Source organism: Cyrtonyx montezumae, unplaced genomic scaffold, assembly GCF_038088225.1.
Source record: "Cyrtonyx montezumae isolate F1298 unplaced genomic scaffold, pur_monq_1.0 scaffold_31, whole genome shotgun sequence".
NCBI lineage: Eukaryota > Metazoa > Chordata > Aves > Galliformes > Odontophoridae > Cyrtonyx > Cyrtonyx montezumae.
In genome coordinates, this window is record NW_027072036.1 from 2,765,120 (window position 1) to 2,779,399 (window position 14,280).

Here is a 14,280-nt window from a genome sequence, read left to right on the forward strand (position 1 = left end):
GACCCTCATTTGCTCCACATTAGCGCTGCGTATTTATTTTTGCACCTCGAGCTGGGCACGGAGCTGCACTTCCCTTGTTTGTTTTATTTCCCCCCCCCAAAAAAAATTGAAGGGTCTGCTCCTTGTTAGCTCTGCTTTGCTGGCTCTCCCCTCATGGAGCTGTGTGTGGCAGCCCCTGGGATGGCAAACAGGGGCCTCACTGCTCCTGCAGGTGCTGGGGTGGCTGGAACCCATTGGCTTCTTTGTGTCGTTTGGATCTGTTTGTGTTAGGGTTGCAGGGGTGTTCTGTGATGCACAAGAGATGGGGAGGGCAGCTGGGAGACCTGAAGGTGCTGAGAGCCAAATCTGTGCACTTCAGACACCAATGAAATAGTTCCTGGTTCAACCGACCAGCACAGGGCATCCTCAGACTTGAGAAACATGGTCAGAGCTGGCAGGCTGGAAAACAAATGGGTTTGGTTAACGTTGAAGAAGGGAGAATGTGAGGCATTGGCCTCACCATTGGCACCGCTGCCCAGCACTGTGGATGTCCCAATCCTGAGGGTGCCCAAGGCCATATAGATGGGGCCCTGGGCAGCCTGAGCTGGTGGGAGGGCACCATGCATGGCTTGGAACTGGAATATCCTTGAGATCTCCTCCAACCTCTGCCATTCTGTGACAGGGCTGTGATAATGGGGTGGGGTGGGATGCGCTCCTTCAATGGGGAATTCACACTCTGTGTCCCCAGACTTTGGATGGAGACCTTCCACCGTCCGTCCCCGCCACCTCACTGCAGCTGTGGCTGCGTTTCAGTGGGAGAGCAAACCCAGCGCTGCTGCTGAGACATCAAAAGCCCCAGTCCTATGAAAACGCAGTCCCACTGACATAAATGGAAGTCGAGAGCGCTCGCTGTTGGCAGGGTGGGCACATACGTGCACGTTTGATCGGCGCAGCAGATTGAAATGTCAAGAATGTGAGCCTGCTGGGGCTCGCACTGCTTTCCTTTAAGGAGCATCACCCCGATGGGGGCTGGCTGCTCCTTGAGGCCAGATACAGGCCGTGCACGGGGCAGTGGTGCAGAGCAGGTTGCAGTGCTGGGGATGGCACACGCACTGTTATCACTGCTCTGCAGATGGAAGCTGCAGCACTTGCTGGAGCCCACGAGCAACTTGTCTGGGGTCCTTGGGGAAGGCTGCGGTGGAGCTGCGAATTGAACCCAGACAACTTGTTTCCTCCGCCAATGTCTTCTCCCGGAGCCCAAGCTTCCTGCCAGCGAGGGCTCTCTGTTCAGTTTTAGGAGAAAATGTAAAAATATTCTCCAAAACCACACGATCTCTTCCAGTTTTGGAGGTTCGGGCGGTCCCTCAAGCCAGACTCAGAATGGCTCCAGACCGAGGAAACAGCTGAGGTTGCGTTTCGCAGATAAGATCCCCGCTCTCCCCGCAGAGCTGGCTGCTCATGCGAGACCCAAAGCCACGACCACGTTGTCTGGACAAGTTCTCCATTTCTCTCAGCTCCAGCCCTAACCTGCTGCTGAACCACTTCGCTTCCCGGCCCGCGGCCTCGGCCGTGTCAGACAGCTGACCCAGGCAGACAGACACCTCCTAACTTTTATAAGCAACTTCTGCAAAAGGGAGCTCACTGTGGGGCTTGGGGGGGGGGGGTGGACTGGAGGCAGTGGTTCCCAGGCTGTGGGAGATGGATGTGCAGCAAACGGTGACTTAACAGTGTCCCCTAAACATCACTGCACTCAATTTGTCTGAGTTCATAGGCAGAAACCAGAAAAGTACCTTCTGTGTAGCTGTTGGTCTGTGACTAATTCCTTTCAGCTCAGGGGGGTTTGTTGGGTCCTGCACAGAGTGAGGTGTGGTCTGAGCCCTCTTTGGGACTTCTTTTCTGCAGCCGTCCTACACCATCCAACTTAGCAGCTCGGGGGAGGGGGGAGGATTGTTGGCAATGAGAATCTCTGTTAGAAATATGAACAGAGAGCGTTTGCACCGGAAAAAATAATCCGAGGAAGGAGCAGAAGCAGCACTGCCCAGAGCCCATCGAGTCAGAGCTGTCCGACCGCAGCTCCGCTGTGACATCGCCGTGACAGCACATCACCCGGCGTTACTCGTAGAAGTGAAACTGGTGAATAATTGCAGAAAGCAAACCAGCCTGGAAAAAAAAAAACACCAACAGAAAAGCCAACGGTCTGAGAGTGAAGGACAATTTGCTATTGGGACCAGAGGGCAGTTCTCTCTGAATGACTTTGCTGTGCGTTGGCTGCTGACGGCCGTCTGAGGTTGTGCCGTGTCACTGCTGGGGAACCTTCCCTGGTTCTCTGCAGAATGTCACCGTCTGTGGACGTGGCAGAGAGCAGGGGCCGATCCCACGGGGATGAGGAACAGTTTGTGCAGAAGCTGCTCCTTGTTTGGTATGAAGAAGGCCAATGCTTCTGGTGGAAGTGTGCAGGGCATGATCGTGGCCGTGGTGTTGCAAAGGGGCTGCAAGGCAGCCTGAGCCCCACGTGCATCCCCTGCCCTGAGCTATGGGGTGGCATTCCTGAGCTGTTCACCTGTGATTTCACATCTTCCTCTGTAACCAATGTGATCCGCAGGGGATGGCTGAGCACTGTGATTCTGAGCTCACGTGGCATCTCCTCGGGGTTGGTGTGTCCCCAGGGCAGGTTTATCACCAGGTGGGATGGCCCCTTGGGGTCAGCGTGCACAGCCTGTGGGAGGACCCCAAAAATGTGGGGGTGCTGGGCAAGCAGCTTCAGCTGCAACATGGACCAGGGACAGCTTACGCTGCTCTGCAGACAGGCAGGGAAATCCTCACCTGGATGAAAGCATTTGGGTTGGGCTTGCTGACAAACTGTGTATTCATGGAGCATCAGGGGGAGCTCTCCCATCTCCAGCACGATGATATTCCAGGAAGGGCTGTGGAAATTTAGCAAAGCTGCTGTGGGATATCCCGGCTGCCCGGAGGTCGGCAGGGTGAGGCAGCAGGAGCCCACAGTGAGCTGCGGAGCAATGCACGGAGCCACCACGGAGAGCTGCTCTGTCGGCTGCCTGCTTAAAGGGCTGCGAGCAGGGCGGGCTCCAGCGCGATGCTGATGTCCCGCAGAAGAGCTACGACTTAGCCACTAAATGGATGGGGCATGTTTGCACCTGCTTCTAGATTCTGGTTTTGTTGAGATGCAGCACTGAGATGCTCTATTAGACCTGAGCCAGGAGTGACATGGGAGCTCCAACCAGTGCCTGCTGCACACTCAGCTCCCTCCTGCCCTCCCTGAGCCCCCATACCTGCACCCACTCCCCCTCCTGCCCTCCCTAAGCCCTCATACCTGCACTCAGCCCCCTCCTGCCCTCCCTGAGCCCCCTATACCTGCACCCACTCCCCCTCCTGCCCTCCCTGATCCGCAGTACCTGCACCCACACCTCCTCCTACCCTCCCTAAGCCCTCATACCTGCACCCACTCCCCATCCTGCCCTCCCTGAGCCCCCTATACCTGCACCCACTCCCCCTCCTGCCCTCCCTGAGCCTCCGTGTCTGCACCCATCCCCCAGAGGTATTGTCAGCCAGCACAGCCCCGCAGCAGTGACAGCTGAGCCCGCGGCCGCAGCCCGAGCACGGCATGCCGCAGGGATGTAGGTGAGAGTGGGGAACGTGAGCACTTCCCAGCGGCCGCTTTCCCTCCGCTCACATCAGACTTCCCATGCAGCCCGGGGGGAGCACCGTGTGATACCCAACATCACAGCAGCGTTGGGGCCGGGCAGAGAGAGCAGCACCGGGAAATGCGTGCAGGGAAACACCGCTGTGCTCTCAGCACGGGGACAGGGCGCTGCCCTTCCGTGACAGCAGCTCTCCTCGAGCTTAGAAATCACACAGTGCTTTTTTTCGTTTTATATTTTTTGTTTTGTTTTGTTTTTTTCACATCGGCCCCGTCGTACTTTTCTCGTCGTCATGTGCCTTTCGGTTCCGCTTTCCACCATCCAGACGTTTCCCCTTTTTCTTTCCTTTGGAATTTTTTTGATTTCTCCCCGTCGAGCTGTGGGGTTATGAAGGACTCCGGGCAGTGCATCCGCCCCATGGTTCCTCTGATTGGGAACGGGTGGGATGTGCCCTCCATCCCCACGGGGTCCAGCATTACGCCCTTCAAAACCCTTCCAAAGCAAGCAAGACCCCCTGCCCCCCCGCCAGACTTCAATGGCTCAGAATAAAGCCCTGTGTTCCCAGTTGTTACCCACCTTGGGGCGTTTTAGGAGGAGATGGGATGTCCTCAGGTGCTCCGTAACCTTTGCATGAATGGATCCTTTTCTCTGCATAAGCACATTCTTAAAGGAACATCGGGCTTTCATTCTCCACTTCAACCATCGCACTCCTCCGTTCACTTGTTTAAATCAAGCATAAAGCTCTGACTGTTCTTTGAATATTTATGACCAGTTTTTATCTCATGCCATGCATACAAAACATACTTGATTTTTTTCCTAAAAGTTTTTTCAAGTGCAAAGTTTTAAAAACATGTGGCTTTTATTGCAGGCAGGAATGAATAACAGCATTCCACCAGTAACCACATTAAATGGAACAGTAATATTCATATGCGTAAGGGCAAAAGCTGTCTTGTTTCCTATTTGCAGTTGAACTCTGAAATTAATTAAGAACTAAAAGGATCTGACAGTCATTAGGATCTTTTAAAGAAGGAGTGGAAGTGGCAGATGGGACCCATGCTCCATGGGCTCTGCCATACACTATCAATAGCACTGAGGGTGAGCGGCCCGGACACGCTCTTCATTGCTGCCATTGTGGGGGGAGGGGGGGGGAGAAGAGAATCACGGTTCTGAACAATGTAGAACAGCACTTTTGTGACTTCAGAACCACGGGATTCACATCAGTGGCCCTCGTGCTCCTGTGTGCATCACACCCCGTCCTGTCCGTGCCGCACGAGTGCGGGTGTCGGTGCTGCGGTGCGAGGGGAGCAGGGTGTCCCAGCTCCCGTTGCTCTGTGCCAACTGCAGCAGCGTTGCTGGTGCTGCACCCTGCAGCACAGTGCACAGCCGTGAGCAAAATCCTCCCTGGGCAGCACGGTGGGAATTTCACGTTGAATTTCCCGGGTGGTGACATTTTGTACCAAAATTCCCACCAGTGCTGTCCTCCTCCTCCTCCGGATGCTCTGAGTGAGGATCCTGCCCGGCGCAGGGCTGCTGGTGCAGACAGCAAGGTGCAGTGGGGTTAATGGATGTCCCCATTCGGCTTTAGCTGTGTCTGGGGCAGACGTTGCCTTTTCTCCCCACAGTTTCCCCCTGTTTCTTCCCCCAAGCACCGCAGCTTCCCTCCTGCAGGATCCTCCGGTTGCAGCACCCACAATTGCCTCTAGAGAACTCATTTTATCGGTGACACTCAGGGGTTAAAACTGTCACCATCGCACACCCCATTGGATCGAGCATCTGCTGTTTGATTTATGAATGAATAGCATGCTCCCTCCCTGCATGCTGCTCTCAGATCCCCATCCCTACAAAACAGATCCAGACACCCGCATGGCCCTACTGAGCTCTGTGCTCCTGAGACGGAGCTCGCGATGAATTTTTAATAGAAAGCTTCCTATAAGGCCCTGCGCCCGTCGGAGGGAGCAGCTCTGCTGCTAAATAGCAGCTCAAATGAATTACCAGCTACAGAGGAGGCTGTAAGGGAAGCAATCCCAACAAGTAATGATTTAAAGAGCTGCTGACCTGCCCGCAACGTGATCAGGAGTGTCAGCACCGTGAGGAAGCGTGGGGCCGCAAAATGAAGTGTGTGTTATGGGGTTGAGTCCACCTCCATTGCTCTGAAGTGGAAAAAGTCAATGGGGGAGGACAGAGAGTGGCTTTAGGGTGGATTGTGCACCTGGGAATACCCCCCTGGGCGACCGGCTCCTGGTACCTGGGGAAGGCATTTATTTATATGGCACCTTGAGGACATGGAGATGATGAATAAAAGGGATTTGAGAACTCTATGGGCAGCAGGGCTGTGCGTGGGTACTGAGCTCGGTCACATCTGGGGGTGGGGGGAACGGCAGTTGGATGGACTGCAGGAAGGACTCAGGTTTGTCTCTCTGAACAGCATCACTGCTCCTCACCGAAAGGTGCAGTGAGTCGGGCTTAACAAAACGCATTTGCATAAAGCTTAATGAAAGGTTAGAGCCTTCTAGGGAGGGCAGTGCTCACCCAGCCCTGAGTGCAGCCGTGTGTCACCGTAGCTGTGAAACCCCCGAGGATTTCCCAGGGGTGTACAGAAGGGCTGAGCCCCCCTGCGGGGTGAGGCTGCCCTGCAGGACATGGGCTGCCCTACGTGAGCTCCCTGGGGTTGAGGCTGACTACGTCGGGTGCTCGGTCCCTTCCTGGCCGCCCGTGGATGGATCATCTTCTCACTCGGTGGCTTCTGGAAGGGAAGCGGTCACCTCTGCAGGTGGGGAGCAGGCTGGGAGGAAGGGGCCGAGGCGACGCACCGTGGGCTGCACTCTGCAGGGATGTGGGCTTTTAGGCAGAGCCACTTTAAAGGCAGGTTCCCAGCAGGACAGGAAAAAAAGAGTCAGGAAGGGAAGGAAACGTAAAGCCACTAAACCTAGAACCGAGCATCGCGCTGATCCCAGCGCCGTCCCAGCACTGTGCTTTGCTGCAGCGATGCTCCCTTTAACCCATTGCACCGGCTCCGTCGGTCCCAGCTCCTCCGGTGGGGGACAACCGATAGGGGAACCTTCCGTACCGCCTCCCCGCCCTCGGCCCCGGGATGGGGAGACGGATGGGAGGGGGTCTACCTGCCCGGATCGCTGTCCCCAGCGTCCGCCCCGTCGCGGAGCCGCGGCGCCAACGAGCGGTGCTTCGGCCGCACTGCAGCGCTGCCCGCCCGCGGGGCACTGCGCAGGCGCCGTGTGCCCCCCCCTTTCCACCCGCACACCCTCTCCGTGCCACCCCCGGGGAATCCCATAGGGATCGGGGTGGTGGGGGGGGTTAGACCGAGACCCGTCTAAGGCCGGTCCGCCAGCAGCTTGCCCCGGGCTCCGCGACGGGGCGGGAGGAGGAAGCGTGTCCCCCCCCCCACTCCCCCTCCCCGCAGATGAACGGGGGCACAAAATAGCGCTGAGCGCGGCGGTGCGCGGGGAGCTTTCCCCTAAAAAGGACAGAAGTGCAAAGGGACGGGGCTTAACGGGGCGAGGGGACCTCCGCTCCTCCCGCACTGCTTCCTATCCACGTTTAAAACAGGCAAACAAACGCGGGATTATTTTTGTTTTCGTTCGCGTTCTCGGCTGGGCTCTGCGGGACGGGAGCGCGGCTCTCCACGCACCGCGGTGTGGGGCAACCGACGTTGCGTTCGTTTGCAGAGGAGCTCAGGGAAAGAAGTTTTAAAAAGAAAAAAAAATAAAGGAATCGAAGGAAAAGTTGCGTTCCGCACAACCCCCGACGTACCCGCAGCCCCCGGAGGTCCCGCACGGCCCGGCCCCGCCGGACCTTCCCCGGACAGGGGCAGAGGGCTCCGTGCCGCCCCCCCGGGGCTGACCCCCGCTCGCCCCTGGCGCGTTCTCCTCCTCCCGGTTCGGCGTCTCCGTTTCCTTCCCGCAGATGCGGTCTCTTCGCTAACGATTGCGGCGGGGTCCGGCCTCGCCCGCTCCCGCAGCTCCCGCTGTGCGCTGCGGACGCTCCGGGACCGCCGTGGGGCGAAGGCGGTGTCCAGAGGAGGAGGGCAGCGGTTCTCCCCGCCCCGCGACGGCCGAGCTGCGGCGGGGGCACGGGTGGTGAGCGGCCCCCGCAGCCCCGACGTGCGCTCTCTCAGCCCGTACGGACCGACGGGGCGGAGCTCGGTTGAGGCCAGGCCCACTTTGAGGGAAGCAACGCCCCTTTCGGCGCTACCCACGCCCCTCTGCCTCCAGGGAGCCGGGTGGGGGGCGGGGGGGAGGCCCCACATTGGCCCGGCTCCCCGTCACTCACGCCCGGCCCGCCCCCCCACCGGGGCCGGCAGTAAATACGGTGCCGGGCGGTGCGGTGGCACTGGGAGCTGTTGTCGGGTCCGCCCGGCGGAGGGGAGCAGCCTACAGCCCGGCCGCGACGTGGCTCTGCCGGGACTCCGCACCGCCGTTCCCCGGACGGGGCGGGCGGGACAGCGGCGAGGCCACCGCAGGCGCTCCTCGGGGCCGGGAACGAGCAGCACCCCGCCTCGCCCCGCCGACAACGGGGATCTACAAGGACGGGGCCCGACTGCTCGCGGCGAGCCCCGCCGCTCTCCTCTCACCCCCCGGCCGCGGCGGCTCCTTGACGTCCTCCGTTGTGATGCGTATTCCCGTAGATCCGAGCACCAGCAGGCGCTTCACACCCCCCTCCACGGCGTTCCCCTGCGGTAAGATGGGAGAGAACAGCGGGGCGCTGGGGGCCGCCGCCGCGGGCGGTCGGGCGCGGCCCGAGGTGCGCTCCGTCGTGGACGTGCTGGCGGATCACGCCGGCGAATTGGTGCGCACCGACAGCCCCAACTTCTTGTGCTCCGTGCTGCCGTCCCACTGGAGGTGCAACAAGACGCTGCCCGTCGCCTTCAAGGTAAGGAGCGAACTCCTTGGGGAGGGATCCGGGGGGGCTGCGAGGCTCCGGGTGAAGGAGCCTCTAACTTAGGCTCGCTCTAACTGACATCACCTTGAGGAGAGCCGCTCTTATTATTTTTAATCAAATCTCCGCGTTGCCCTCCGGTCACGGCATCTTAGATATTCCGTACAGTTAGGAGCTCTCAGGAAACTTTGAAGTGTAATGAGAACGGAGGTTAATTACCTTCCCGGGAGAGAGAGGGAGAGGGGCAGGGACGGGAGAGCCGCGAGCGGAGGGCCAAGCGCTGCAGCGGCGGCACCGCGGTGCGCTCGGACGGGGCGGCCTGGGACGGGGAGCGGGGCCGGGGTTGGTTCCGAGGGACCCTACGGGATTTGGGGGGGGGGTCTGCAGTGCGGGACCCGGCCCTGGGTACGTTCCTGCTCACCGCTCCTCGCTCCGCAGCGCGGTTCACCCGGATCGACCCCCCCCCCCCAACCCCCCCTCCCTCCAGACAGGGGCTCCTCGCTGCTGCGGGGCAGAGCCTCGGCCCTCCGGAGCCCCTTGCTGTTTTCTAACCACGGTTCTAGACTCGCTTTTCCCTTCCCCTTCGTTTTATGGTCTGTAATATATTATTATTATTTTTTTAAACTATCCTCGGGAACCCGAATTGCTTTTGGTTTTGCTTTGTCCTTTGGAGGGGAGGGGGTTGTGTCTCGAGGGGAGGGATGCCGTGAAGCAGTTCGGCTCAGACCGCGGTCACCTCAGCCTGAATTCCCCTCGTCCTGCCCCCAGGTCGTGGCCCTCGGAGACGTCCCCGACGGGACAGTGGTGACGGTGATGGCGGGGAACGACGAGAACTACTCCGCGGAGCTCCGCAACGCCTCTGCCGTGATGAAGAACCAAGTGGCGAGATTTAACGACCTCCGATTTGTTGGGAGAAGCGGCAGGGGTAGGTGTCGGCCGGGGGGGGGGGGGAATGGTCGGTCTTCCTGTTTGGTTTTTATTTTCTTTCAAGGAAAAAAAAAAAAAAAAAGGAAGGAAAAAAGCGAGGGGAAAAAAAATAAAAAGCAGCTCTATTTCTTTTTCATTTAACCGCGTATTTCTCGCGGTTGTGTTGCTGAGGGCCGGGCTGGGTGTGCAAGGAGGAACCCCCCCCTCCCCCCCGCGGCATCAGAGCGGTTCCTGAGTGGGTCGTACGCACCCCCGGGGCTGCGGCGGAGCTCCGCTCCTCCCGGCGATTTTCCCCCGTTGAAATGTTCCGGGAGGGGTTAAGGAAAGGGGGAAGAAAAAGCCCCGATGTGGAAACCTGCGCGGTGATGGTGTCCGGTGCGGGGATTCGGCCCCGACCGCAGCGCTGCGGGATGGAGGGAGATGCGGTGCGGTGTCGGAGGAGGGGATCGGTCTCGGGGCGGCTCGTTGTTCACCGAGGGAAATCAGGCGGTCCGGTTCTCGTGGGAAGAGCGGTGTCCTGCACGTGGGGTCGCGGGGAGATTCGTTTTCGGCGCCGTGGGAGATGCGGGAGCCGAGCGGTGCCGTGCGGGGATGGTGCACTCGTTTTCCCCGTGCTTGCCGGATAGGAAACCAGAAGGGAAATGTTACCTTCTGGCTCTGTCATTTAGCCCTACACCGATGGTGGGGACGGCTTTCTGATAGCAAACCATCCAGGAAATTACTGTGCCATCTCCGGAGCAGAACAAATCCCCTAAAAACAGCTGGAAGGAAAGGAAAGCCTCCCCCCCAAACCGCCCCCAAACCCCAGCCGCGTCCTACCTGAATTCCCGACAGCGTCAATAGCGTTTTAGCATTTCATCACCAATAAACGCTGCAGACCGAACCACTTAATTCATTCAAAAACTAAAAAGAAGAAGAATGCTACACGTTAATGGCCATCTGGTAGCGTTTTCTCAACCTTTGGATGTACACACAGAGCGTCGGCTCTATTTTGACTTCTCTGCATTAATTAAAAGCAGTGATGTTGGGGATTATTTGCATGTAATAACTGTTTACTTGTTCCTCTTTATGAAACTTGAATAGTTTACATTCTTTCATACATTTCCTTTTTCCTGTTGGCTCCTTCTCCGAGTCGCAGTTTCTTTAAAAACTCTCCGCTTAACTGGTTGCAGGTTGATGGACGGAAAATGCTTTTTCTTTGACGAATTAAGCTCTCGTTTCTGCAACCCATTATTCTCTTCGGCTCTTTCTGTTTTTGTTTTGCTGTTATTTCTTTTATTTATTTATTTCCCCCCCCCCTCCTCCTTCTGTACATTTCCAAACGCGGCCCCGACCTCAGCTCTTGGATGGAGTCGGAACTTTCCTGCTCTGCTCTCCCGTGTTGGAAGCAGTGCTCTGCACATCTCTCCTTCCTTCCTTCCTCTGCGTCCTCATCGCACCTCCGAGAAGGAGCGCAGCTCGGATCTCTTCCCCTTTTCCCGTGATCGGTTGGGCTGTGCCCCCCCCTCAAATCGAGGGGCGTTTAGCGCTCAGAATCGTTCCGGTTGGGTTTTTATCCCGAGTGCCGCTTTTACCTTCGTGTTTAATTACTACAAGCCCGGCGCTGGCTTTGTTTATATCGGTGGAGATCTAAATTTGCTGCCAGTGTTTTGTTGGAGCAGAGCTCTGTGTGTGTGTGTGCGTTCGTGTAAATGCTGTGCGTGTGTGTGTAAACACGAGGGGGGGGGTCACAGCCCTAAAATCGGCACCGCGAGGCTCTCGTTTTGTTAACGCTGAACGGTTCGGCATTCACCGCAATCCGTCCCCCCCCCCCCCCAAGCACCGGGGGCAGAGGCAGAAGCGGGTCCTTATCCTTCCCCCCCCCCCCCATCACCATCCCTATCTGCAAAACAAAGGGAGGGGAGAGGGCACCTCGTGCACTCGGGGGAGGGGGGGATGGTGCGGTGTGAACGCTGCGCTCCAACAACGCGCTCTGCTCGTCCGGCGGTGCCCAAACGAAAGCGGGGGCCCGGGGGGGCTGTGGGGTGCGCTGCCCTCGCAGAGCCCCATTGCGGGGTCGGGGGGTGCGGGACGGAGCGGTGGGTGCGGCCGTCGGGGCCGGGAGCGGTGGATGGAGGAGGAAGAGGAGGGGGAACGTCAGCCCGGGTTTCCCGAGAAGGAGGGAAATGAGTGAAATGAGTTCAGAACGGTGCTGAGTAATAATGGTCGTTTTCAATCCATGGGAGGAGGTGTGAGAGCCGGGGGGAGAGGCAGAAACGTCGCGGCGGTGGTTGTGTGAGCGGGCACCAAAATGCGGGGAGGCGATCACCTGCAGAAGGAGCATCTATTTAACGACAAAGGACTCGTACAGATATCCGAGCCAGCAGAACCAGCGCGGAGCTGCAGCTCTGCTCGGGGACGTGCCCCCAACCGATGCCTTTCTCCCCGTGCAATCCGCTCCTAAAATAATCCTCCGCCGTGAGCTCCGGTTCCGCCGCCGCAGTTCTGCTCCCGACGGCTCTTCCGTGGACGCGGGGCGGCTGCGGAGCGGGTCCGAAGTGAGGGGTGGGGGTGGGGGTTGGGGGGGAGCAACTCCTTCTTATGTAGAGAATGAGCTGGAAGCGCTGCTTGCTGCTCTGAGGATTGCGGGCACGGGATTTTTTGCAGAGCCGCTTCTGCGGGGCGTTCTCCAGAGGCGTTAATAAGAATAAATTATTATTATTATTTCCTTCTAGCTGTATAAGTTGCTTTTTAAAATTACTGTCGTTGTTATTTTTTGCTGTGGGCACTCTCGGGTTCACCCTCAGCGTCTGAATAACCCGAACCAGGGGAAGAGGAAGGGGGGAAGGCTCTCCCTGCAGAGCTCAGGGTGATGCGCGGGTGCTTTGGGGCAAATCTTTCTCACCCTCTGGCTCCGCAGCACCCGATGCCTTTGTGATCCTGCACTGGGTGCTCAGGGGGGCTCAGCTGGAGCCTCCCATGGACCTGCAGGGTTCCAGGTGCTGTGGGGTGTGCCAGGTGGGAGCAGATCAGTGCGGGGGGGTGTATGGCTGCTGCCGTGTTCCTCCCTCCCCACTGCACTGTGCTGTGCCAAAAGCATTTGTGGGCTGCACATGGCAACCTGTTCTGCTGGGGCTGCACTGCCAAACCCGGCTTTGAAGAGCATTTTCTCCTTGCCTCCCCCCTCCCTTTTTGTTTTCTGATCATTATTATTTCTTAATAACGAAGGTGACAAGCTTGGTGCTACAACAGCACCACTACAGCCCTCCGTGATGAGGTGTGCAATCTCTCTTGGCAGCAGGTTCCTGCTCCATGCATGGGGCTGGGGGACAACCCCCCCCATGCCAGGGGGTCACACTTAGGGGGGGGGGCTGCTTCTGGCTGGGTGAAGCTGGGCCAAGTTCAGTGCCCATTTCTGCTGGAGCTTGGTGTGGCTTTACCCATCACCTGTCATGTCTACAGTGGTGCCATGTCGGTGGGTTGTTCCTAAGGAGCACCCCATAGGCACCAGCACCCAAACCTAGCCCTGGGGAAGGTGGGGGGGAGGGGGAGCAGAATGTTTAGTACTGTGTTTTGGGATTGAATTCCTGTGGGAAAAGGGGAACCACCCGAGTGGGGAGGCACTGGTAGGCTGCTGTGGGTGGGGGAATCGATATAGGGATGAGGGACTTTCCAAGAGGGTCAGGGCTGCTCTGAGCCCATCCAGGCCTCTCTGCTGCAGCAGCAGAGCCAGCCAAGCTCTGTGGCTCAGCAGTAATGTCCCTAAAATGAAACGATGCATGCTGGAGTTTGGTGGATGTGAATATTTATGTCTGAGCACGCTCCAGCGGGAGCGGTTTGCTCTCAACCGAACCCATGTGAATATCCTTTTCTTTTCTTTTTTCCCCTTCACCCTTCCTTAGGAAAAAGCTTCACCCTGACAATCACAGTGTTCACCAACCCCACCCAGGTCGCTACCTACCACCGAGCCATTAAAGTCACAGTAGACGGACCCCGGGAGCCACGACGTAAGTTCTGTGCTTTGTTTGGCATGGGGAGGGGGATCCCGACAATGGGAGGGGTTGGGCTGCCAGCAGCCCGAGCTCTCCTCATCCCTGGGGGAAGGACTCAGCTTCGTTAGCAGCACGGAGCTAACGAGGAGCTGGTGCAGCCAGGCAGACCTCAGGAGCATGTGCATTGCGTGGGGCCGGAGGTGTACGGGGCGTTGGGGTCGGGGGTGTTTAGCTGGAATTGATGCACCCTGCACCACCCGGGGATATAAAGTGCAGTTGATTAGCTCTGTGTGTAAAGCTGTCGGTGCCTGGATAGAAGGGAAGTAGTTTGATCCTTCTAAGCATGCTTCAGAAAACATTTTCTGTTGATGTTGTCGCTGGGCCATTGGCACCCCTTGATTTCAGTCCAGGTCGGAGCTGTTCCCTCTGTGAGAGGGTTTTATTTATGTTGCTTCTTGTTGATTTTTCATCCCACCTTTTCCTTCTCTTTCTCTCTTTCCCCTTCTCTCTCTTTCTCTCTCCCCCCTTCTCTCTCTCTTTCTCTCTCTTCTCTCTTTCTCTCTCTCCCCTTCTCTCTCTCTTTCTTTTTCTTCTCTCTTCTCTTTCTCAATTACTATTATTAGTTTTCTTCACTCATTCTTAATTTTGGAGCCTGGGGAGCTGGAGGCTTTACGTGAGCCCTCTGGGATGCTCATTTGCAAAGCTGGCACTCAGGTGGTGCGACGCTGCTGGGTTTGGGTCGGTTGGTTCTTAACCCCAGAGCAGGAGGTGCAGCCCTGCTGGTGGAGAGCCATCGTGGGTCGTGGTGGGCGCTGCAGAACCCAGGGGCTGACGGTGGGGAATTGCACAAC

At 57.9% G+C, this 14,280-nt stretch overlaps 2 protein-coding genes across 2 annotated transcripts in view; both read left to right on the forward strand.

Moving 5' to 3' along the window:
• The first annotated feature begins 7,628 nt into the window (after positions 1-7,628).
• The window catches only part of EPB41 (erythrocyte membrane protein band 4.1), a 200,162-nt gene continuing 193,510 nt past the window's right edge, over positions 7,629-14,280 (forward strand). Inside the window, exon 1 of the mRNA XM_065744474.1 lies at positions 7,629-7,632. The gene's annotated coding sequence lies outside the window, so the exon portion shown is untranslated. The remainder of the gene's footprint in view (positions 7,633-14,280) is intronic.
• RUNX3 (RUNX family transcription factor 3) overlaps positions 7,980-14,280 on the forward strand; it is a 25,795-nt gene continuing 19,494 nt past the window's right edge. Inside the window, exons 1-3 of the mRNA XM_065744338.1 lie at positions 7,980-8,525; positions 9,300-9,456; positions 13,340-13,444. Of these exons, the coding sequence (XP_065600410.1) occupies positions 8,265-8,525; positions 9,300-9,456; positions 13,340-13,444 (523 nt within the window). The 5' untranslated portion in view covers positions 7,980-8,264. The remainder of the gene's footprint in view (positions 8,526-9,299; positions 9,457-13,339; positions 13,445-14,280) is intronic.